General features: G+C 36.4%; 1 protein-coding gene across 4 annotated transcripts in view; it reads left to right on the top strand.

Annotated features, from left to right (window-relative positions):
* The window catches only part of LOC139980528 (unconventional myosin-XVIIIa-like), a 161,353-nt gene that overhangs the window by 124,487 nt on the left and 11,417 nt on the right, over positions 1 to 25,449 (top strand). The window contains exons 38-39 of one of the 4 annotated variants that reach the window (XR_011797571.1): positions 1,038 to 1,077; positions 2,270 to 2,314. The exons of 2 other annotated variants lie outside the window; for them this stretch is intronic. Coding sequence is in view for 1 of the 2 variants with exons in the window: in XM_071992230.1 (XP_071848331.1) it covers positions 1,038 to 1,047 (10 nt within the window). In the remaining variant the exon portion in view is untranslated. The remainder of the gene's footprint in view (positions 1 to 1,037; positions 1,078 to 2,269; positions 2,315 to 25,449) is intronic. One more of the 4 variants, XM_071992230.1, reaches the window with a different exon arrangement.

Below are 25,449 nucleotides of genomic sequence, written 5' to 3'. Positions count from 1 at the left end.
GAGAAGGAGGGGCTTGTTCAAGTTTAAAACCTATGTGACAATTTGCTTGAGAGGAAAAATAATGTGTGTGTCATAATAGCATCTGTCCTTATTTGAGAAAATATTGAGGGTTTATTGCGTAGTGTCCAAGTTATACGAGAAGCTACTGTAGATGATTTTGACAATTGAAATGGAACAATTTCTGTATGTGAAGGACTTACCTGTAAGACGTACAATTTGTTCATAAGAATTCTTTGATTTTGGCTGCAATGTTGTATGGACTTGAATTTGTGAGTGAAAATGACATTGCATCAGTATAACTTTTGCACTGGAAAACAGAAACACCCTCACAAAGCAATTTGAACAGTCTTGAGCCTTGAACTTTAATTTGTAGATAGTAATTTACTAATTTTGACCCATTAATTATTCAAAACGAAACAGACTAAACAAAACAAAAGACAGGGACATTTTAAACGTTTTTGTATATGATAAGTTCCTTTCATTGTGGATTCTGTTTAAAGATGAGGGATCGACTGTAATTCGAAATGGGAACCAATTTTATAGTGTTCAAATTTTGTCCAGCAGTTTCGTATGCCACTTAAAATACTGCGGTATCTTTCGTACAAAACTTGCAATAAATCATTGCTCTTGTGTAGCGACATTGTCCAGTTTGATAACATTTGTCCAGTTTGATAACGGATAAAATGATTCCCTTTGAATTCCTGTGAATGAGGGTGCCAGACGCCTTTACCACATGCAGTCACAGAAGCTTTGAAATGATGTGGGTACTGGGGTTGCCGTCGGTTACATATGATGCATGGTAGTGGTTGGTGCAATTTCTATTACATTTACAGAAGTCTCAAAATAAGGAGTTTGAAAATTCAAAAAAACAAAACCGGCCTACCGTGTATTGATTCGTACAGCAGGAGATCCCTCAACTTAAAACAGACGACAAATTCATTTGTGTACAGCTTGATGGTAAACAAAGACCAAAATTGATGTCCAAAAAATTGATAATTAATGATAATTTATGCATAACCCTCTTTTCTCATGGACAGCCACTGCTGATTGATGTTATTTATATCATCTTTTTAGAAGGTAAGTCTCGGTGTGTGTTCACAGCTCTCACCATTTCAAAACCTGTCGTAGGTCACCCGTTAATAATCACTCCCTTCCATTCCCCCATTTTATCATGTGATTTCACTTCAACTTTTTTGGAAAAAACAACAGGGAGCAGATTCAGGGAGTGTATCGTATATAAAATATGTTGAGGGTTATGCAGAAGCAATCGGCTCACAAAATAGTTACGTCAGGTTGTCAGATATGGATTCAAGAAAATACTATAAAAATGAGCTATTCTAAGTGCATGGCCTTGACAGAGGTTTAGTTTTCAGAAGCGAAAAAAAGGCACTCCAAAAAGATAAATTTCTATGTAAAAAGTCGCAAATCATCTGAGGACGTGAATAATTTGTACTTCTCTGTACCATGTTTTACATTCATCTTAAGTTTTGCATCAACCACGTTTGGTTAGTTTTGTTCTAATCCTAATCCTCGTGAGGTAAATAGAAAAGTTTTTGAAGCAATAGTGAATAACAGTCCCAAAAAAAGTGTTTCTGCATTTCCCAAATAGTGTGTTTAATTGAAATACTCTCCAAGCTGTGTGGAATTGTCGAAAATGCCAAAAAGGCTTGGAAATCAAAACGAATTTGGGTGTCCAGTTAGTCTGAAAAATATGCGCATTGATAGGTCATATTTTGCTGCAAATCAGTGATTTTTTTCATACCAATAATGGAGACATTTGCTATAATACAATATTTGAACAACTGTGGGCCCCAATTGTTTTTTTTGTTTTTTTTGGCGTGTGTTTGGTTTCACTGTGCATGAGAAGCAGTGACAAACAGTTCTGTCTATTTCAGTCCACGTTTCTTAGAAGCTTTTTGACTTCCGTCACAAAGGAATCAGAGCCCTAACTTAGAGTTTTAGCTTAACTTTCTCTGGCTTGCTGTGGTCTTTAGCTGTTTACGAGTCATTTACACCTGGAGTGAATGTGCCCTCAATTTTCTGCAATCCTACGAAAAAAGCTTTCTTCATTGTTTTTTTTTTTTCATTTTTAAAAGCTGTATACTTGAAACCAATTTTGCAGATTAACAAAGAAGATAAATGAAAATGAATTGAAATATTAAATCTGCAGCTTTTGAATGAATAATAAAAAAAAAAAATGGAAAACAATTAACATAAAAGATTAAAGCAAAGTTTTCTGCTCAATATCCTTGCATGTGCTTTTACTCAGTGACTCTGGACGCACCAGATTCTGCCATGCTCTGCTCGAGCTAAGGTGAGGTCCCCTGTTTATGTGATTGCCTCTCTTCTACTCTCATTACTTTAAGAGGTTGCGGAGTATAATAGTCACGCTCTCTCCCTCTCTCCATCTCTGTAAAGCGAGACGTCCTGATCCGACACTAATTCTAAACATCGTTTGATTGCTTGATTGAACTCTTCTTTGGTCTCTCACAAAGTTATTGACCCGCAGATTTCAAAGAATTTGGTGATATCGCCCGCCGAAAGGTGTGTCACAGTGTTGTGATTAAAATGTTCAAGAAGCATAAGGAGAGGAAAAAATTTAGAAATTTATACAGAAAGAAAGCAAATTTTTTTTCCTGTTTGTTTTGCCAAATTCTTCTAAATTGTTTAATCAGTACACTGAAAGATTCTTGATTACTTTGTGTAGTGTTCTTTGTGTAATATTCAGGCTTTGTACTCCCACCTCCCTCCTTTACCTTAATATAATAATAATAGTAATAATATCTAAGATTTATAATGTGCTAATTATAAGCAAAATAGTTGTCAAATAGCTGTATAAATATTGTTTGAATAGAAAGAAAAGCAAAACAATAATGCAGCAACGAAAAATAATTAAAAATCAAATTCACGTATAAACCAAAACAGGGGCCAGGGAGGGTGTGGAGAGGGTGTGGGGGTGGGTTCTTATTTTGCAATTGAGAAGGAAGTTACAAAAGCTCACTTTTCCTCGCTGTCCCAAATTGTGATTGCACATTAACTAACAGCACTTGACAAATTGTTTTGAGGGTATTTTTTAACCTGTGTTGTTTTTGTTCCTTCATTAATTATAGTTTATTGAAACAAGAGTTGCAATCAAACTCTCAGAGGATGTCGTCATTCCGTACGTCGATCTAAGCCACACTGACATTTCATTTCTCAAACATGTCAGAAAATACTCCGTCATGCAGTTTCCTGTTTGTTTGCTTTTCATTTCCGTAGTAGTTTTAGCCGGAGCTTTAAAGATTAGTAGATGTCCTTGCTGGCAAAGCTTTAAGGGTTAATATGACCCGTGGATTAATTTCTAGATTCATTCAGTCACCTTCAATCAGCGGCAAAATTGAACATTTAAGTTTTGTTTCTGTTTGTACATCCTTTTGGGTGCCATTTACATCTTTAATTTGTTTTCGTATCGGTTGAATTTGCGGAAAAATGAAAATTCACATCTTCCATCAGTTCTGTTTGGTAGAGATATCACCTTGACTACTGTGTTTTAGTCTTCTCATGGATTTTGTTTTGTTTAGTTGAATGACATGTTTGGTGTTTACTTTCAATCGTGAGTGGCTAATCTTCCCATTTATTCATTTCGTCTGTCATTAATATCTTTGTTGATTGCACAAAACAATTTGAAAAATATTCTCTATTTGACGAAGTTGAAATTTTTTACAAATTACATGTATCTTGGAATGGCCGATTTCTTAAGATTAAGTTCCTCATCTTTTTATCAGGTCTTATGGGGGGGGGGGGGAGAGAGGTAGGGGGATTGTGGTCGGGGGGAACGGTAAGCTGGGTGATGTGCTCCACACATGCTTTCCTTGAACAATTCATTGAATTGATTTTTTGTGTCTGTTTTATTCAAATGTACTAAATGCAGTTTAAGTCAGGGGATTGGTATCGTAGTTTGTAGCAAATTTTTCCTGCTGTCTTATCTTTCGCGTTTAACATGTTATTACAGTAGGACAATTCCGTATAGTTTAAAAATGCCAATTGGTGCACACTGGCTTCATTTGTTGTTTATGGAGGCTTCTGAAAATTCTAGATAGTGTAAGACAAAATGAATTTAACAGATATGATCAGTATACCTGTTCCAAATTCTTACCTGTTTCATTGGAAACATATTTTTAAAGGAAATGCTGTTTTAATTCTCTCTACTAGATACCGGGAGACTTGTCACAGTGCATGTATTAAGGCTAACAACCAATCAATGTCAAATATTTGGGTAATGCTCTGTCCTTGAATATACAGTGTGTATGCTGACAGGCTGGTGCAATGATGATTACCTTGCAGTCGCCAGCATATACTGTACCTGTATTACTTAGACAGTTTTGCCTGAATTTATTTTACTCAAGGAATAAGCCAGTCTTAGATATGTTCTCCATCCATCCCTCCCTTCCTTTTTTTTTTGGAAATTTGTGACAGTTTTAATCCCAAGTTGTGGGCAAATTTTTAATAAATGAATCAGACAAAATTGATGATTTTGAAAAACACTTTATTTGGAGAATTAGATGCATCTTGAAACAGATGTATACTGCTGAGCTTTGCGTTTTCTTCGTTAATTCCTTTCTGCGATCTATTCGAGAGACTGAATTAGTTTGAAGGTAATGGAATCGTTTCCTTCATTATATCCAAACCATAAAATCTTTCTGGTTCCCGTACATACAGTATCCCCAGAAGAAACGAATAAGTACACATTTCTCTAATTATCTCCGCTTGAAACATCTCTCCATGGTAATTAAAAGATGGATTTTGCCCCAAAGTGTTATCAAGCGTTCAGAATGCATGACATTTTCCCCAGGAATTATTGTCAATCAAGTTTTACTCCTCCCCCCTTTTGTTTTTAGTTCATCCTTATGTAGCAATAGAGTAACAGATTAATTACAAGGCAGTTCTTGGTTTGTTTCTTATGTCATAATTTGGGCAAAAGGAGGTTTTTGCATAATTACTGTATACAAGTGAGCTTGAATCTGATCTTGATACTAGCACATATGAAGTAATGTTGGCTAGCATAGCAGTATCAATATATGAAAGAAAAAACAGAACTTTGCATTTGCAGTGGTGTGTTGGTTCCTGCCAAACTAATTTATGCACTTAAACTTTCCACTGAAAATTACCTCATTTAGATGCATTGTTGCAATGACTGTCACAACAGACATTTCAAGATTCCAAAAAAAGGATCTGTCACCCAGAGTGATTCTGTGCGTTTTCAAATTAGAAATTCATAAAAACTGTTCATTTAAACAAAAATGGAACTTCGTTTTAAAAGCAGCTTATCTGATGAACCATGGGAAGGTTTCACCAAGCTAATTTTGCCAAAAGCATTTCATTAATTAAGAAATTAATGATTGAAAGTATCATAAACAGGAAAGATCAAGTGGAGAAGAACACAACCGGTATCATTAAGCCTGCTACTATCTAACAGGATTAGTGTGTATAGTATGTAAATGTACAGTATACATACCTTAGCAATGCATAACCATACTGTACCAGTACTAGATACTGCTGCTGGACCATGGGGCTAATTAGATATGTGGGAGAAGCACTCAAGGGCTTTATGGATTACAACTTCAAGTTAGCATCTAAAATTAAAATGTGAGTAGTATGCATGTGTTACACTGGTGACACTGTAGCTGTTTAGTGTTACATATTCATTACAAAACTCACATCTGGGCATGGTCTAGCTCTTATCATGAGAGCCGTTATTTTTAAAAATGCTTTCCAAATTTTACCGTTTTTGAGCCGTCCCCATTAGTTTTAACAAATATCACTATCATTTTCAGTCATCAAATGACATATTTCATACATGAACAACACCAGTGATACTGTACATTGAAAAAGAATGAAACCATCAGATCAAACATTATCTTATGTACAGTATATCCTTCTTCAAATCTCACATAACCACTTTAATACGAAAACAAACAGTAATTTTACTCTAATTTGCATATTAATTATTTGGTGCACTGTAGTGTCCCGGGAGCAACTGTTTGAATTTTGCTCACTTGATTGTGTGGGTAGGACAACTTAACAATGACCATTGACCAGGGGTTAAGTAATATATACAATAATATAAGAGCTGGCTTAGCAAGGGATAATTATCTTCCTTTGCATATTCATTAGAATACTATAAATATTCAATGTGATAAACACTTACCCACCCAGTTGGGACAATTTTTTCTATACTGTAGTGTCATGTCCTGCTTCAGAGCACTCGTATTGTCAGTATGATCAGTATGAATGTAATTTTTACATCAGATCAAGGTTAGGAACTGTTTGTACTGTCAATACCAGTGCTTTGGGAGCTGGATTTTGGAGTACAGTTTAGAGAGGTATTAGCATTAGGAAATTGAATTACCTGTCCCCACACAAACACTTCACTTTCATCTGCCATGATGTTGTATATACAGCTGTATTGAATGATCTTGTATTCTGTGTGGCACATACAGTAGTAGTATTGAGTTTATTTCCTACGATTCTTCATGTCTCAATGTGTAATACAGACCTGCTGTTAGTCATCGCAGCCTTTACGGGTTATATTCACTTTATACCTGTCCATGTACAACAAGTGCACTTCATTGTTCTATGTTCCATGTGTTAATAACAAGTATCATATTAAACTTTGTAATTCCACTGTTAGCACTAGTTCCCTCCTTCAAGCCTAAGGTATCCATCTCTAGATTTCACTTAATATCCATCGGTCACTGATTGTCCATTTTCACTGATTGTCCTACTCGGGTCACACGTTGTACCCGCCTGTTAAAATCTAATAAACACATCGTTTATAATTAGCTGTCCTATAATCAATGAAATTGTAACACAGAGAGATGGTCAAGCGACTGTCAGTTACAGTGTCCACTGCTTTAACTTGATTATGGTGACCTCAACTGAAACCGATAATTGCTTTCAGATGTTCAGAACCGCCCGTTATTTCTCTTACTTCTAATTTCAGTTTTGTTTTTACTTTGTCTGTTCTTGTTGTTCATGAGCAGGTTAAATGACCGTCGCTAATTGAGTTTCAAATAAAGCGGTTTGTTTTGCTGACACACCGACAGGTTAAAGTATCTGTTTAGAGTGCTTTGTCGCTGTGGGGGGTCAAATCCCAGAAAATTACTACCATATTGTTAAATCCGGTCTATGGTATATATGCGACCCTCGAGAGTCGAAGCTCTTCATATCCCGATCTTATCCTATGAAACTCTCCCAAGGGATTGTCCTTTGCATCTTGAGGGCTGAATGCCTGGTACTGATCCATGACAGAGGGAGATATTCTTAAACACCTCATTGGTAGAATTAATCTTCAGTGCGATATTAAGCTCTTCATTTTTTAAAAGCTTTTAAAGAAAGTATCCAAGCTTTTTTACAAGAAGTTGTATGTTTCAGGGTCGATGCGAGAGTTGAGTGCACCCACAGCCCCATCCCTTTATTCAGCTTAATTAAGTAGCAGATGTGCGCATCCGTGCACATAACAGCTGTGAAAGAAGTACTTCGAAAGTTCGTCACCACGATCGTATGGAACCTTACAAAGGTCCGTTGCATTGAGAAATGTACCTTGGGGAACCATGCAGAACCAAAGGTGGCAGAAATGCGAAAGAAGCAAAATTAATTCATCGTAATTTATATTTAACAAGCTTAAATATTCAGATAAAAGTAGCCCCTGGCTTTAATTAGAGCGCCATGTGGTGATTACGGCCTCTGTTTTAATAGCAGCATTTAATTGCACTGTACATGTTGCATTCGGTACTGCAGGGGTAATGGGTACACCTTTGACTGTTCGTGAATTTGGTCATAAATTTAATTTAGGACAGATCATATGTGTGGCAGAAATTAATGGTACCATGGCATAATACATATAGACCGTCAGAGTTTCAAAGGGCGGCATTTGCCCTCCAAAAATAATTGGGAACATGATGGCTCTAATTAGATTTTGTTATTAATTGTTCCAATTGAAGCTGACGTATGAAGCCTTTTGACCACTTATATAGATTAGTTAGCATATATATTTCAAAATTGAATAAATGAAGCAGGGCATACATTGAGAATTCAACTAGAGATTTCAGTGTTACAACCTGAAGTGTTGTTTGTTTATTTGTAAACATCCACCTTAGACAGGGTAAGGTTGATTTTATCAGGCAGTCCGGCTGGTTGTCATTCAGAAAAGTGAGACTTCCAGGTTTCTGAACAAAATATCAGGTTTGTTTTCAAGCAAGATGAATGAAGGTATGAGTAGTTTCACTAGTTTGGTTTATTATTTTCCCCATTTATTCCTGAAAGGTATTAAAACAACAGCAAAAAAATGTTGTTTGTTATAATAGCAGGTCTTGCAAAATATGCATTTGCATTGAAAATATAGGTTTCAAGGATAATATAACAGTTGTCCAGCCATTTTCACTGAAGTATTAACTCATACTATGAAATGCAATTGATCAAGCAAGGACTACATGTCCTTAAATTTCGTTTCAGACCTTAAGAAATGAAATTGAATGGGGTATTAATTAGTGTTTCTAATATCAATATCAGACAGTTTGCTGTCCATCCATGCAAGTATATATTGTAATATTAGTCGCATACACATGTATATAACCCAAAAATATATTAATACGAAACACATGTATGTATGTTGTTAACTAGACACACACTATTGCTCCATGCAATGTACTGCACACTACACTTGAAAAATCACATACATGTATGTATTGATTGATAGCCATGTTTAATACAGAATTCATTCATACTTAGTAAAGATTCCTAAATCCTATTGGTCCATTCAGGTCAGCTGACCGTGGTTAATCCTGTGAGTAACGCACGGTAACATTACGGGGCATCACTTTCATAAATCTTTGGTTATATGTAACCAAAAATGTTTTGTTTTATGATTTTTCCCCCACACAAATGGTAGTGTATGAATGAACAGAGTTAATGAACGGTCTAGCGTGCGTTACTCACATGATTAATGCATTCCAGGTGTTAATGCTATCGCTGGATGCACTCGGGCTCCGCCCTCGTGCATCGCTTGCATTATCCCCCGATCGTGCATTAATCCTGTGAGAAACGCACGCTAGACCGTTGATTAACCCCTCATTAATGTCTGTTAATTATACTAGAAGTAGAAAAGGTATTGACAATGACATTGAAACATGCATATAAGTTCTGTCAAATGGAATGACCCTGAAGTACTGTACAATACCAGGGCTCAAAAACCTGTGTAAATTAGGCAGAACAGGCAAGAAAGTATAGTTCAAATCTCAAACTTTAAGGATTTTTCATTCCAAAAATTATGCAAACTACCCTCCTGAAATTTTGTGTAAACACAGCAGGGTGGTACTAGATATCTTCTAGAAAAATATTATACAGCCATTGTCAACCCGACCCAATTTGACTTTTAGCAACCAAAGACGGCTGTTGGCACATCGGAGAAACTTTACAACCTCATAATAAATTAATGATGGAAAAGGCTAGAATCCACGTAATTGATACATAGTAAGAACTTGATGCAATGAAAATTGAGAAAAATTCACAGCTCTCGCATGGCTACGTTGGTGATAATTTGGCAACAAAGACCCTCCATCACACTGAATCGCAGCATGAAATAGCAACTTTGGAGTTGTATTACCTAAAAAGTATAAACACAGGAAATTATTGTTAGCTTGTGTTTGTATTGTGTGGGTAACACATTATAACCTTTAAGAAACTCAGGTAACCTGAAGCAATTCTTTAGGAACAAATATTCACCAAAAATGGGATACTTTTTAGAGAAAAATAACGAATGGAACATTTTGGCATTTTTAAGTGACTTTAAAACTCCACAATACAATGTTCGAATATCCTAAATTTTTAACTATTTCTATTAAAGGGGTAGGATCTATAGGTTTATGTAATAAGAGGGTAGTGTGATGTTCAAATTGTTAAGAAATAGGACGTCCAAAATCAAGAAAATGTCACTTGGCCGGCAAATTGCAAAATATCAAACAGTCATAAATCAGACAATTTTGAAGCAATGCAGTTGAAATTTTCACGTTATGCTTAAATTTTAATCTTGCTCTAATCATGTCAGGAAGGTTGTAGATTTTGAGAGGCTTCAGCAACAGCCATCCATGATTTGACACGGAATGACCCTTTCGTACTTTCATACTCATGTTACCCACATACTTAAATGATATGAAGCTGATTAAGTTATATACAGACTTTCATGGCCTGTCACATACTGCTAATTTTTACGTGGTAAGTGCAGTGTACATTAACGTGGGTGTCCAATTATAGCATACAGCTAAAGTGCTTCTTAATTTTTTAACACCTAGTCGCACCCCCTTAGCAAATGAAATTGCTTAAACTTGCATCCTCTTTACCAGCCATGGATGAACTTTCTCTTTCAGGAAATTGGTTGTTAATACAGCCCATGGCTTTGGGTCATACCTCTGTGTCCCTCCCTCCCCTCCCCCCCTCCCCACAGGGGGTGCGTTCACCTCAGGTCGAGAAACACTGGCCTACATTAAGAAGTGTAAACAGTAGTTTATTGTTGACGCATCTCACAATTTTGTAGCTAGTACATTGGTGGCATACTACATCACTCAGCAGGTGTCATTCCTGTAGTTATAACCATATTAATTAATTAATGAATAAATTATTAATATGTTCTACTATATTACAAGAAAATCATTTTTGCATATCAATTTTGCAGGTTCATTCATTTATTTAATAACTTGCTGAAAATATAAACCTGTATAAGCTTGGGTTCTCTCTGCATTGCCACGAATTCCAAACTCAGTTTACTGCCGAAGAGATGATCGAACCCCCTTCCTCGTTAAGATCTTTGCTGCCATTGTCTCTACTTTCATCACAGTTTTTGGGTGTTTTTGTTGTTGTAGGGGTGTGTGGCTTGCTCCTGATGATGCCCCTTTGTTCTGTCCTGAAATAATATATTCTTTGTAGTCATCAAAGGCTTCTAACGTGATATACAGTAGATTAATCGCATCTAATGGTACAACATTTGTCTAGAGTGTGGTTAAAAATTTAGGTGTCAATTTGACTGCTCTGGACATGAAATCTTCCAATTTCAAGTGATTTAAGAACAAAATCCTGAATATTTTCTAAATATTATAATTCACGTTCTAGCTTGGCTGTTCGGTAAGAAAGAAAAATATATATATATATATATACATGAACCAAATGTTTTGCCAGCAGCAAAGTAAAACCTGGTCTGGAATTATATGTAAGGTGTGAATTATTCATAATTCATTTGTTGTTAACCTTTAAAGTGTCCTAGCAGGGTGCAAAAACTTAGACGACAGGGACCTGGCTTTTGTCGGATTTACGTGCCAAAAAAGAACGTCAGTTAATACTTGTGTCGTTTTTCAGTTATCTTTATGAACAACAATGTCCTTTTTTTCTAAGCTGAACATTTAAAGCCCTTGATAGACAGTTATGAGGAAAACATCGCTGTCTGGTTATCATCATGGATCAGCGTAGTGTTCATACTGCTATGAATCAATCCTTTATTGGAAATGATGTCGCAAATTTATGTCACCATAACCTTCTGATGGAACAGTTTCCCCCGGCCAGGGGAGTGGAATTTAAACATTGTTCATTATCGTCAACTTGGAAGCAGCACGCCCATGGTTGCATCGTAATATTAAAGAACGTAAACAAAATGAATGCTTAATAATGAGTTAAGTTACAATCATACCTAAACATCACATGTTCCCTCCATGTTTAACGATGATTAAAGATGAAAAATTCGTAGTCAGGCCTGTTGACAATCAAATTGAGATCCTGAAGTTGTTTTGTATTTGGTATTTTACACAAGAAATATTAAATCTAGGGAATATTGCTCTAATAAAATATGAGAATTACAATGTGGACTCTTTAGACGTTAGTCGCCCATCTTGACCTGTATTATTAAACCACGGTAACCATGTTAATTAGCGAGGAATTAAGCAAAATCCCCTTTCAATTCATATTTCTTTGTCACCCAAATTCATTGATCTTAGTTTCCATACACATATTTCAAGTGAGTTTGTTACCGTACCAAAGACAAGCCAATTTAACGAAGGGCACTGAAATAACAATACAGGTATGGAATAATATTAGAGATGAACCAAAATCCATGCAAACTATTCTTAAATATCACATTTTCTTAAATATATTAAATTCAAATGAATTATCTCCATAATATTTGGCAGGTTCAACTGTTGGTAAAATTGTTTTTAGTAGACTGTACTGATATGTTCAAGCCTGCAAAGTTTGAGCAGATACAACCTTTCGAGCAATTACATGATTTTTCAAGATGTCTTGGATAAAAAAAAAAAAAGGAATCTCTTGAGTGACACCAAACAGGAGATAAAACTTAGCCTCATATGCAAGCATTTTCCTTGCCCTGTCCCCCTGTTTTACGAGATTTATTGGGAGCAGCCGTACAAGTTTTACATTGAGGAATGCTTTGATCAAGAAGGAAACATGGATTACAAAGTTTGATCTTTTTTAATATTTGCTGGAAGCAATACTGTAGGATACAGTCACAGTATGACACCTTAGTTTAACATTGTAAATGTTCGATCCAAATGTCAGCATTATGAAAGTGCTAATATCCTTAGAAGAAAACAACAAAATATGAGGAAAAAACTACGTTATTGGATTCTCTCTTAATTTCAGATCCTCTTTACAATTATTCTCAGACATAGAGAAGTGTTAAACTACAAGGCCCAATGAGGGGTTAAAATGCAAATATGGGGTCTTCAGGCATGATGTTAAAAAGCACTTTGTAAAAGCTTAGAAGATGAGTGACCATATTCCTTGTTCTTTTTCTTGCCATTTTTAGCATATTTGGTTTGTGCCAACACTTTTACATCAACATACCAAAGATAAATTCTCCACTTATATGTTTTTGGTCACCTCCCCACCTCACCCCCTCCTAATCCCATCTTGTTCCTATTCTTGTTCAAAGACCTAAACAAGAAAGCCTTCCAAACTTTGCCTGTGTCTGTGTCAACTGCACATTAAGCAGAGTAATTTTTTCTTCATTTGACAGAAACGAGTTGCTCTTACTTCGTGCGTTTGTAGTTCATAGGTCAAGTTAGCTAGAGATGCAGTTTTGTCAAGAAATGAAACTTCGATGGTATATGTATCATCCGGACCGGCCTGCATATTTCATTGTCTCTGTTATGACATTCTGTTAAACTTAAGGCTACATTAGCGTTGGTGTATTGTCACCTTCGCTTCAGTAGGTGTTCCCAATTGTAAGTCTGAGGCTCATGCTGTCTCTTAATGTAGCCCTGGATATCAAGTTATATACATGGATGGCCTCTTTCTAGTCACGTTCCAATTCATCGATTCACATTTTTGTCACATTTTTGTCACATTTTCTTGGGCAACTTAGCAGAGAGCTTACCCGATGCAACGATAACTTAGCATTTAAACTAGAGACTCTGCTGATCTTTATCTTTGAGTGGTGTAAATGTCATCTGTGAAAGGGGGAAGGTCGGGGGGTGGAGGGGGAGGGCAGGTGGGGGAGGGGGAGGGTTGGAGAGAAAAACTAACTAGAATTTAATAAAGCATGGTTATGAATCTAAAAGAACAGGATTTTTCTTTCATCTGGGCTGATTCATTAGAAAGTTTGAATATATGAAAGTTTAGAACAATTGATAGATTTAGGTCACTATTTGTTTTTACAAAGGAATTGGGAAAATAAATATCTTGAGTCTTCTTCTTCTCCTTTGTAAAGGAATTGTGATATTTGCCGTACGTCTGCTGTACTGTTCAGACTGAATTGTAAAGATATGATATCTACCGAAAACTTCCGACCGAAATCTCTCGTCCAACCACTTCATATGCCTTACTATTTAAAGTTAAATCATTTCTACAGATGTTAACGGTAATCCAATCGAGCCTGCACTAAAAAGTTTGCTCCTAATGGTTTGCCATATGTCAAACTGCTTTACCATAATGTCCAACTGCTTTACCATCAAAGCATATTTCTCTAAACTCCAAGATTTGGGTACTGCTGTGCAAAGTCACTGATGTAAAGGAGAATAACTATTAAGGCACAAAATTAATTTTCTTCAAAAACATTGTTAGCTATCAGTCGAGGTTCTATTTCTATAGCACTTTTTAAGTTATGAGAAAGTTTGTCTCACGGATCAACGGTTTTTAATATCATCGATCCAAGATTAATAGAACATATTTTGGAGTTATTATCATATTCTCTAAAGATCAGTACAAAATTCTGCATAATTTTATTTTCTGTATCTTGGCAATCATTTAAACAGAAACAATTGATCTAATAATTTATTTACTTTCAAGTATTTGGCATTTTACATTTTCAAAAAGCCAAAAAATTAATTTACCGTAGAGGACGAGGCCGAAAGATCAGGGCTTAGTGAACATTTAGAGGCCAAACCTGGGAAAACAAACCTTGAAGTTAAACACAAAAATAAAAGAAAGATTCCTGTCCTGAATTAACCTTGAAATTTCTTTCAGGATCACTGGTCATATTACTCATTTTCCACTTAGGGCAATAATTGGGAACCTTAAATTGGTAAAACTGTAAATGTTACCATATTTTGGCATATCATGAATATTGGTAAATTATAACTGCCTCAGGGCTCCATTTTGTGTGAACAACTTTTGACCACTTTGGAGGTGACAAAATATGACAATCTATAGGTTTGTAGAAATAACTGTTGAAAGTATTTCGATATATTCAAACGTCTTAAATTGCTGTGTTTGGACAACTGTGGATATTTATACTACCAGAATGTATTGTTTGACAGCTGTACGATGAATGGGAGGGGAGGGGGAGGTGGGGGATGAGATTGGCCTTATACTGGGAGGCTACTAAGTAGAGTAGTATCCTATGTAAATTTGTAACTTTGTGAGCTATTTGACAACAAGTTTCCACTTTCTTTAAAAAAGTTCTGTATAAACCCTTAAATTTTCCATCCTCTCCAAATTCCTTCAAAACTTTTACAATGCAGTTTATAATGTTTACAGGCTATTCGCCCTACGGTGGGGTAGTTTCACTAAATCATTACATCACATAGGTTTCAAACATGAACAGTACATACCATTTTCAGCACTTTTTTCAGTCGCCTCGTTCCTTTTAACCCATTGTATACATGTATGCTTTCAGGGCACTATGTACAGTAGGATCTAAAGTTGATGTTTTGATCTCAAAGTGACTCAAAGAAGATATGAGGGCAGCAAAAGTGTTCCATGAAGGTTTTAAATGTTAAAAGGGTCGGGATATTTTCCTTCCTTTAATTCCTTAAATTTTTCACGATTGAAGATCGAAGCTGATCACCGTTTTCTCTGTATGGCAGGGCTTTTGTTATAATATTACTGTATATACATAATATATGGATTGTCTATTTCATCGTGCAGTTTGAGCTCGCCTGGGAGACGTTTGGCTTAAATAGAAGGTTGAAATTTGTATGTACACCTGTACTGTACAAACTGTATGTTACATACACAAGTTGACAATTGATACAAGACTCTTATATGTTACTCAAAGTTAGCAATTAAGCTAAAGAAGTTAGCAATTACCTTGAATATTATTCTGATATCAAAATAATCATCTAAAGTGGATGTCCTTTTGGGAAAGACAGTGTTTATCCAAGTTTTTTAGTGTATATTGATCGTTTTTCATGTCCCATTGTTAAATGAGTTTGGTTTTAGACCTTGATTCTGTTCTTACTTGTTTTTTCTTTCTTTTTGGCCAATTATCTCTGACAATTTTATTTTAATTTTTATAACCAAAATTATGCAATACAAATTTGCAAATGATTTCTCCAAGGTGCCACAACTGTTTGCTCACAGTAGCTATTTCATCGGAAAGATTGATAAACATGTCATTGTATATCAAATTTCACCCCACCCACCCACCCACCACCCACCTGGCAATCTCCCCCTCCCCCCACAATTACTGTACATTTTTTCACAAATATTTCATTCGTCTAATATTCATCCCACATTGCTTTGATATTGCTTGTCATGTTGATTCTTGTAGAACTATATCATTACTGTTGACTGCATAATCATCCATCAATCAGTTATTTTGAGATGACATTTAGGCATTGTAACCAAAGTTACCCTCCTTGTCCCCCCCCCCCCCCCAAAATCTCTAGTTTTATTTCTTCATTATCAAGGAAGGGACTTCAATATATATATAAAGAGCTAATCAGGTCAACAGTGATTAAAACTGTAAGAGTATCAAAATAACATCAGCAAGAATCCTCGCTGCCGATATGATCCTCAAACTCTGGTTAGGATTATTGCTCTCGACTGAATTCGGTTTAAATCAATTTTTCACAGGCTTTTCTCATCTCTCATCCAAATTGTGTATTAAAGCTCCTCACACGTCTCTCTATGTATATACATATAATATACATACACCAGATTACACTCAGTTCCATCTTCATCACTCCATCACTCATCAACCTTGTGAGTTACAGGATTTCAATTCTGGGATGATCAGTCAATGATTCTTCGTCCTCCATCGCTCTCGCCTCTCGTTAATAACAAACCGCCCGGTTGAAGTGAAAGCTCAAGTGGTTTCCACTCCTGAACAAAGATCTCTCTCCCCTCCCACCAATAACTCTCTTCACCTCCCTCCCTTTCTCTCTATCTCTCTCTGGCGGGATTTGGTTTAAATCATAATCGTTCTACTCAATTAGTAAACACCAGCTCCGTGATGGTTTCGGTTTTACCTTTCTATATTGCATGGAGAGAGGTGCGATCACTGCTGGCATGTCTTATTATCATTTGATGGGGCAAGAGTCGTCCCGTCATTTCTGCCTTTCGTCTCCCCCAGGACAGAAATCCATCTCAGAGTTTGTCTTTCCATGATTAATCCGCCTCGCCTCTGGCAAAGGCCGGGATACGGACGTTTGGTTTCGTCGTTCATTCTACCTCAGAAGATTCCTGGCTAATGTCACCATATTATAAAGTGTTTTAATTTTGATACTCTGTTAATATATGAGTGTCCACACAGTTGCCATTTTTTTTGGGGGGGGGGTGGGTGGGGGGATGAACTTTGCTTATTTGGATTTATTCCAAGAAACTTCTCATCCACCCACGGTATTAGTTAGTCATTCTGTTCCGATGTAAATCATTTCTCCATTCATTCATATCCAATGTCTGATATGTGGAGATGAAAGGGAAGAAAAAAGTAAATTAAATGTGACCAAAATATTTATTCATCTAGGGGGATTAAGAAGTTGCAGGTGTGTCAAAATTGAAAATACAAATTTGTAACCATCAAAGGCTGTAACAATTTCCCAAGGGTTAAAAGATTCGTAGTTAATTCTTCAACCCTTTGCCAGGCCTATACATTTTCCCACTATATTTTATATGTATAGAGCCATGGTGTTTTTAGCTTTGCTGAAAGCTTTCACCTGGGGTATTGCTATCGTGCGATTTTGCCAAAATTCTGTCACTTTTTGCCACTGTCTGGGAATGGCTGTCATTTCGTCTCTTTCTCTTCGAGTTGGCTCAAATTTTGTGTCAGGTTTGCGTGAGTTAAATTTCCATACATGCGATGATATTTACTAAATTTGAAGGTTATTTTGAGGTTATGAGAGGTTATTTTCTGAAACCGTAGAAAATGCTACTCCTAGAGCCTTTTGTCCAAATTGGCTGGAATGTTGTGGATGTAACATTTCAATGGAGGTGAACCTAATCTGTGTTAAGAATTTAAGATTTCAGTAATGATGCACTCTTGGATAGCTCATAAGTTGACCACCCCCGTATCAAATTTAATGGAACGGTCCCACCTAAAGTCGAACAGAACATTTTCATACTTGAGAGTATCAAGCATGATGTGATTGGTCCATGATGAAACTTTTGGACATCAACAAAATAACAATAAGGGTTGATGCAGTTTCTATGGACTTTGTGTCAAATTTAGTGGAACGGGTCCCACAAAAGTTGAACAAAACTTTTCCTAACTGAAAGGATCAGTCTTGATGTGAGGTCAAGAGTCATCTGAAGTCAACAGGATGAAACAGTGAAAACCTTGTACCTACCTATTCTCAAGAATGGAAACATGTAGGTTACCCATTCCGAGTTGGACAAACCCCTTGATATTAGTTAAAGGCAAAGTCATTTGGCTTAACTAGCTCAAACGTGAAAACGTTGCGACCACCATGCCTAGGGAAATGTAACATTGACAAGTCTCCTACTTCCATGGGAAAGTATTATTTAATAATAAATGTATTTATATATTTTGTATTATTTTTTTTTTTATCATTTTATTATTTATTTATTTATTTATTTTAGTGAAGGTAAAAATCCATGAAGAGGACAAGCGTATCTGCAGAACTCATATTAAACATAACTTTTTCATGATATCTTTACAAGGATATCATTGGTTTCATACACTGTTATGATAAATCATCCATCAAACATCAATAACTAGTTTTACATTCTGGTTTTAAAAATATATTACAATGTCAGCTCTGCATTTTAAGTATTCAAGAGCATAACTTAGTGGTAATTATAGCCTTTTGACTTTTATACTCCATTTCAAACTTTTTTTCATTTCAATAAAAACAAAATATATTTATCTTTGTCTTTTTTTTTTCTCGAAACAAATGTTGACAATTTTCTAACATTGTATTAAACTATGTCTGCTAATAAGAAGGAATACTAGGCAAGAAATGAAATGACAACCTTAAACCTGCATACGTCTAACATTTCTCGCACAAGCAAAATGGATAAAACTGCTCAGAAATATTGCCAATCAAAACAGATTTTTCAATTAGAAGCTTATCTTCTGCAGTATTTCTGCAGTTGTTCTGTTTATTTCTTCAAACACAAGTTTTATAGAGGCTCTTGAGTCTATTTGAACTGCCAAAAAGTGGCAGACATAATTCCATGCATCTTATTATGCTATCCATGTCTCTGCCGTGACTTTTTTTTTAATACCCTGTTTGATTTCGGAAAGATCTGATGCGTTGTGATCTGTAGGCTGTAAAATCTAACAAGCCAGTTCATACATCTTTATTGGTCAATTTTTATCTTTTTCATGTGAAATTTTCCCCTCTTTCTCTCTCTCTTTATGGCCCAATGACAGGAAATGGTAATGGATATGAAAATAAAACATTTGATGCATTTTAAATCTAATATTGCATTTCTAAAGAGCATTAAAGTGATGGTATTAAAGCAATTAGTAGCAAGTACAGTAAACGTGGGGTTTAAGCAGGAAAATATCTCATTCTATGTTTATAAGTACTACTGCTTAATTTGAGATATGTTTTTTTTTTTTGGGGGGGGGGGGAACTACAGTATTGTAAAGTAGGTTGTCTAAAACTAAAGGTGAGAAAAACCTCTCCTGGTACTCGAGAAAGGTTACATTATTTTGCATTCTTTATTTTTTTGTTCCTTGGAAACAGTTATTGCTGGAGCGGAATTCTTTTTACTTTCTTTTATAATTTAATCTCATTTCAGTTGTGTCGTCTGTTGTGCCTTTAAAAGTGCCTTTGAAATTTTTTCTAGGTTGATGGACTGTTAACTCTAAAAAAAAAAAAGGAAAAAGAAGAATAAATTCTTATTTTTCATGTTTCTTTCTTTTTGAAACTCACACAAGATCTCACAGGGTTTATATTTGATGATCACGAAACAAATTGTTATCAGGCTAAGAACATTGTCCTTTGCAGTAGTTTTAGGTTTAGAAATCTTTTAGTTTTCGTTAAAAAATCAAGGCAGATGTTTCCATGTTGAAATGTTAGATTCTGTGGGCAGATTTGTGCCTCAGCCCTCCTAGCTGTCCCCCCCCCCATTCCCCCCTCCTCCCTTATGTCTCTGACCTGACAATTACAGTATAGTTACCTACGGCATCAGTTGGGACTACCTACTCAAATTGCTTACTGTTTGTTGTTGACTGGCATACTAAATATTTCCTTTGTCCAGATCCAGAACCATATTTTAATATGTGACTGTTGTTAGATAGTCTGTGTTGTGGTCATGCCACACCTAGGTTTCTAGTAAGCCATGGGTTCTGGCACATCTTGGCATAAAATCAGCTCTAGAGCCAGTTTGTTTGTTTGTTTTATTCGCACTCAGATTGTTCAAAATACAAGAAAAAATTACAGAGACATAATAGAAAAATAGGATGGAATTGAAAAGAACAAAAAGAGTAACAGGAGCTAAACCCATAGGGCAGACAGAACGTCGGTCCATTTCCAGTGGGGCCCTATAGACGAAAAATTGCACTTTCAATGGTAAATACTAATGAAACCAATAAATAGGACTCAAAAAACATACATATTGCACACAATACTGAAAAGCGCCTCCCTCTCCTCAAACACCCTAAATTACATGAGATGCTTCTTTTAAAAAGATGAGAAGGCGTGATGGATTTGATATGATTTGGAAGAGCATTAATTTGATGTGGTGTAATAATGATCTTTCATCATTGGAAATCATATCATACTGCCCTCTCTGTAAATTGGTGACTTACACATATTGCATGTGGTCATTTTTTGTGTCCAAACTGCGCCGTCCACCTCATTCGACAATACCCAACGTTCAGTCTCCATGTGGGATTAAAACTGGGGCACCAACGATTGGAAACTCTCATGGTTACCCAATGTTACCACGTGTCTATTCAGAGAGCTTCTACGAGTATACCAGACAAAACTCAGACCAAAATTAACAGTTTCGGCCGGCTTCTTGTCCATAATTACGTACATACAGGTCAACTTTATGGTGAGAGATACAATTGCAGTTCTCAATTATACAGCCTGCAGCAAACCCACATGTAAATTTACTTGTTTTTCATTGTTTCTTTGGGGGATGACTTTGTTTATATTATTTCATGTTTTTACATGTGACTCTCCAACTCTGCTCTTTAGAAAAGTGAGTGCTGTAAATAATTCACCTCCCACATAACATTTATGAAGTGAACAGACAATAAGGATCAGATAAATATTACATTCGCTGAGGGTTTATCGATGCGAGTTTAAATCATCCTTGTCTCGGAAATTTAAAACTGTGAAAATGCCCATAGTGTCTCCTGACAGCTTTAAGTTTGTAACAAACATATGAGGCCAGTACCATTTCTTCCTGAATGTCAGCTTGACGTGAACTATATAGGTCAGGTTTGTTATTTTGGTTTTTGACTTATAAGCTAATTAACCCAAGGTAGAGTGATTCATAACTTCGTCTGCTGTATAAAGTTGAAAATTGCCATACAGACTGTGACACCTTTTATGTTCGACTATCGCATATTTTTGTAGGAAGAAAAGTAGTTACAGTATTGGGAATGGAATGCATTGTGAAATGGTTTAGCTCTAAAGATATTTATTTTAACATTTAAGACAGGGTGCCCCAACTGAAGCCCAGGGCACAGTGCCCCGACTGAAGCTCGACCCTACATCGACACGACCGTCGTAACCTTGACAACCGGGCCCTGCTCACTGCATAATGCCATATGCAGAGAACAGACAGTACAGAGGGTAGCTTGGTACAGTAAAGCCCCATGCATGGTTTTTTCCCTGTTATTGATTGTACATTTTGGGAAACTGGGTAATTGTAAACTGGTACATGCTGCCAACAGCCAATCAGTCAAAGATAACTTGTTCTGTCCGAAACACGCACACACAAACACCCACACAGACACTGTTACATTATCTTCAACTTGTCACAATCATCCTGTTGAGTCATATCGCATTTCAGTCGAGCAGGTCGCCAAACCAGCATCTCAACTACGCAGTGAGACACGTATGTCAGCGATCTGATGCGTTTACCACGGTACAAGTGCGAATTTTCAAAACAGTTCTATGATATTGAAATGGAGAATGATGCTGTCTTGATTTTCATCATAAAAGGGAACAGACTTCATTGTCTGGTACGTGCGCCACGACCAGAGATCCAACAAGAGTCTGTCAATTTCAAAGAATACTTCTGACATATCGGAAGAAAACTCGGTGAGCCACATCTTGATTAAAAGATAAAACAAACTCCCTCGACATACTTCACTTATGATCTGAAATGACATTTTGTATAATATTAGATGTTTTTTATCAAATTTCATATATGCCACGATGTGTTCTCTCCCAAAGAGTCTTCCCAAACGTCTTTGTCATCTGTTAAATATGGTTGTTACATCTGGTAAGGTCCTTATCGAATTGAATGATTACTGGGCATAAAATTCCTGGGAGAATATTTTTGATATGTCACCACTGGCTGTCAGTGAAATGATACATATTCTCTCTTGTGAGAGAGACCATATAAAGTGAAATGAATGATAAACCAAAACGTACTAAGTCTTTTGAGTCATCAGTATTTTATTTTGCCACTGGAACATACAGACAGTATAATTAGTAATTGATACAGTATGTATGTATGTATGTATGTATGTATGTATGTATGTATGTATGTTAGATCCTCCTGCGAGCAGGAACTTGCGAAGAAGCCTCATTGGCTTATCAAAGCCGCAAGCTGACCGAAGTCACACTCTTACATTCATATTTAATGTCCATTATTATTAATTGTCAATTGTCAACAACTCTGTAACTGGACGACATACTGTACATTAATGTTGGAGTGACTCGAACCAGGGACCTTATGATTGAAAGGCACGGGTGTTAACCACTGAGCTAACACTCCTTAATATACTGTATGTGTACGGTAAGCATACAGTATACAGTACCAGACTATAGGAAATAAAGCAGAACTCAGGAAGAAGCACTGGTGCTCTAATATGGCATCACCCTTTTACTAGAAGAATCAAAACTACAGCGGGAAATTTTTCCCCCGAAAGGTAACGAGGGCGGTATTGAAGAACTTAGCATGCATAGACTCCGGATGTGTGACCTCATTGATTCACTTTGGATTTGAGTATGGCGTTTCTGTATGCTGCCGTGTTGAACGTACCTAACGGTAATAGTAATTACCGACTTTGTGATCCGCATTATAGTTATTGCTGTCTTTGCAATCCGGGGTTCCCCATCACAATTTTGCAAGGTCTGTAAGAATGACTCCATGAATTTCCCTTTTGGGAAACCAAAAAGCAAGTGTGATTAGATAATGGATTTAGAAGTAATCACTTTGTCATTATTTAAATTCAACTATATCTAAACATTACCCAAAGTTGGAGGAGGATGAGGATAAGTCCCTTCGCAGTGCTCTGCTGTTTCTTTAAATTATTAAAACATCCTTGTTTATCGGTGGTATTATCGTCCGGGTGAAGGAAGAGCTAGGGGCCTTTGGGTAGAAGAGGTTAAATACCAGAAAATGTTTCACAAGTTGAAGTCAATGAATCATGGTGAAATTTCAAATCAAAAGGAGCTTAACCCCTGGTCGACCTCTCGAGAGGTCCACGGGGGATAATAAGATTGTTTTTATAGAATAGACACTTAAGTTGACCTATGTTCAGTCAAGGAATTGCTGATAAATGAAGTCTTATATAATAACATTGTATAGATAGCCATAAATATACCCGAGGTCAGAGTCCAAGAGCCAATTAGGGAGGGATTTCTAAAGGAGAGGAATTTCTAAGTCCTGAGGATTGTGGAGACGGAGCGGTTTCAATTTTTTGGGAAGGGAGTGGTCGCTACTTTTTTGTTTAATCAATCGGTCATTGTCGGAATTGTTGTTTTGTTCTTTTATAAGTATACTTGTAGTCGAGGGGGGGGGGGACCTAGACCCATTTAGGAAAGGATTTTTTCAATGGTGATTAGGTGATCTCCATGTTTTATAAGTGAAAGGGGTAACTTACAGAGAATTTATATATCGCCAAGTAGGGTTGGGCGATATATCGAAAATTATTATTATCGCGATAATTTTTTTTCAGGACGATATTTTTTGAGGATCGAACAAATGACGATAATTTCTTGTGAAAGAAATTTGAAATAAGTGTGGATAAAAATGCGATTATCCTTTCTCCGTTTCGTGTTTAAATGTTTATTCTAGCATTCCATGGTTAAGAAAGTTGAAACAAAATAAAGTTTATCAACTTCATTTACTGACTTTTGAACTTCGTAAAAAACCTGTCCTTTACAACATTAACTGTATAGAGAAAAAACCTCGAAAATCAGTCGAGAAATTACCAATTGTGTACGAACAGTAAGTTGGTACACCTTTCAAATTTTACGAAAGATCGAGCAAAATACCTTCGAAAAATTCACGCGAAACTGGCATATCGTGATAAATGCAACAAATGTCATGTAAACAAGGCTCTAGTACACCCATTTATGAATAAACCATACGACCACATCTGCTGTTAAGCGGGGGAAAGAGAAAGTATTTTCTAGAATTTCCACAAAAAAAGGAAAAATAAATATCCTACCATAGTTAAGAGTATAGTACATAGCCTAACCACTTCGTTGGTTACGAATCTCACCTAACAACAAAAACACAACTAATTGTATTTTGCTAAGTTGATGTTTTCTACAAGGACATGGAAACAATATTTAGCATTTAGTTCATCATGCCAAGTGGCCTAAAACATGGGATTGCAAGATTTACTTTCATAAAGATGGCCATACTGTAGCTACTGGGCCTTGATATCGTGCTGTCTGTATGGTATAGACTGTGCCTCGTGTATCATGGGGAACATATTGTTTTGTTCATGCGGATGAGTCGGTTGGCTTGAGGTGTGTTTTTACATCCATGGTTTTACCTACCTTAATGTTACGGGGATATAAATTTTCTTAAACGTCTAAAATAATATTTCGCATAACTTTACAGATACTTTACTGACTGACCTAATTAATTCTAGAGTGGAGTCAAAATAGTTTACTCCATGAAAAGTTTTTTGGAAACGTGCCAAAAATGTTAACAAACAGGTGTTAGACAGGGGGGTTGTTTGGCAATTTACATGGGAAAATCCGCAGCACATGTACAGTAGCCTACCGTGATATTTAAGTAGGGGTAAACACTGTGCAGTAAACTTGTAAACTGATGTACGTATAGTGCACGCTGTTCATTGTTAGGCAGTCTAGAAACGGGGCTTTGTCGAACGTAGTTTCTTTCATAATATCGTCAGGTTTGTAAGTTAACCATTTTAAAGATTGTAAGACAGGTTAAATCTCTTTTCATTTTATCATATAATATACAGTAGCTACTCTAACTTGTCATTTTCAAATTTTCATCAGTTTCGTGACAATTTATATTCAAAAAGTTGTTAGTATTTTGAATCCTCAACTGCGAGTTTGTTATCGCCAGACACGCAAAAATACTAAAATTTTCCGGGGCCTTCGCCCCTGGACCCCACGCAAGGGGTTCATCTCTTAACCCCACTGGGGCCCTAAGGTGGGCCCCTTGACCCCACGCCATTATGCTCTCACGCAGCAGGGGTTGGTGTGTTCGCTACGCGAAAACACCGGTGGTAAATCGGCAGTTGTTTTTAGTGTGTTTGCGAACACACTAAAAACAACAAGGAAAAATTATCGTAATTATCGAAATATCGCGATAATTTTTGAA

This window comes from Apostichopus japonicus, chromosome 15 (genome assembly GCF_037975245.1).
Source record: "Apostichopus japonicus isolate 1M-3 chromosome 15, ASM3797524v1, whole genome shotgun sequence".
NCBI classification, from domain to species: domain Eukaryota; kingdom Metazoa; phylum Echinodermata; class Holothuroidea; order Aspidochirotida; family Stichopodidae; genus Apostichopus; species Apostichopus japonicus.
Note: the sequence above shows the minus strand (reverse complement) of the source record. Positions and strands in the feature narration are given on the sequence as shown.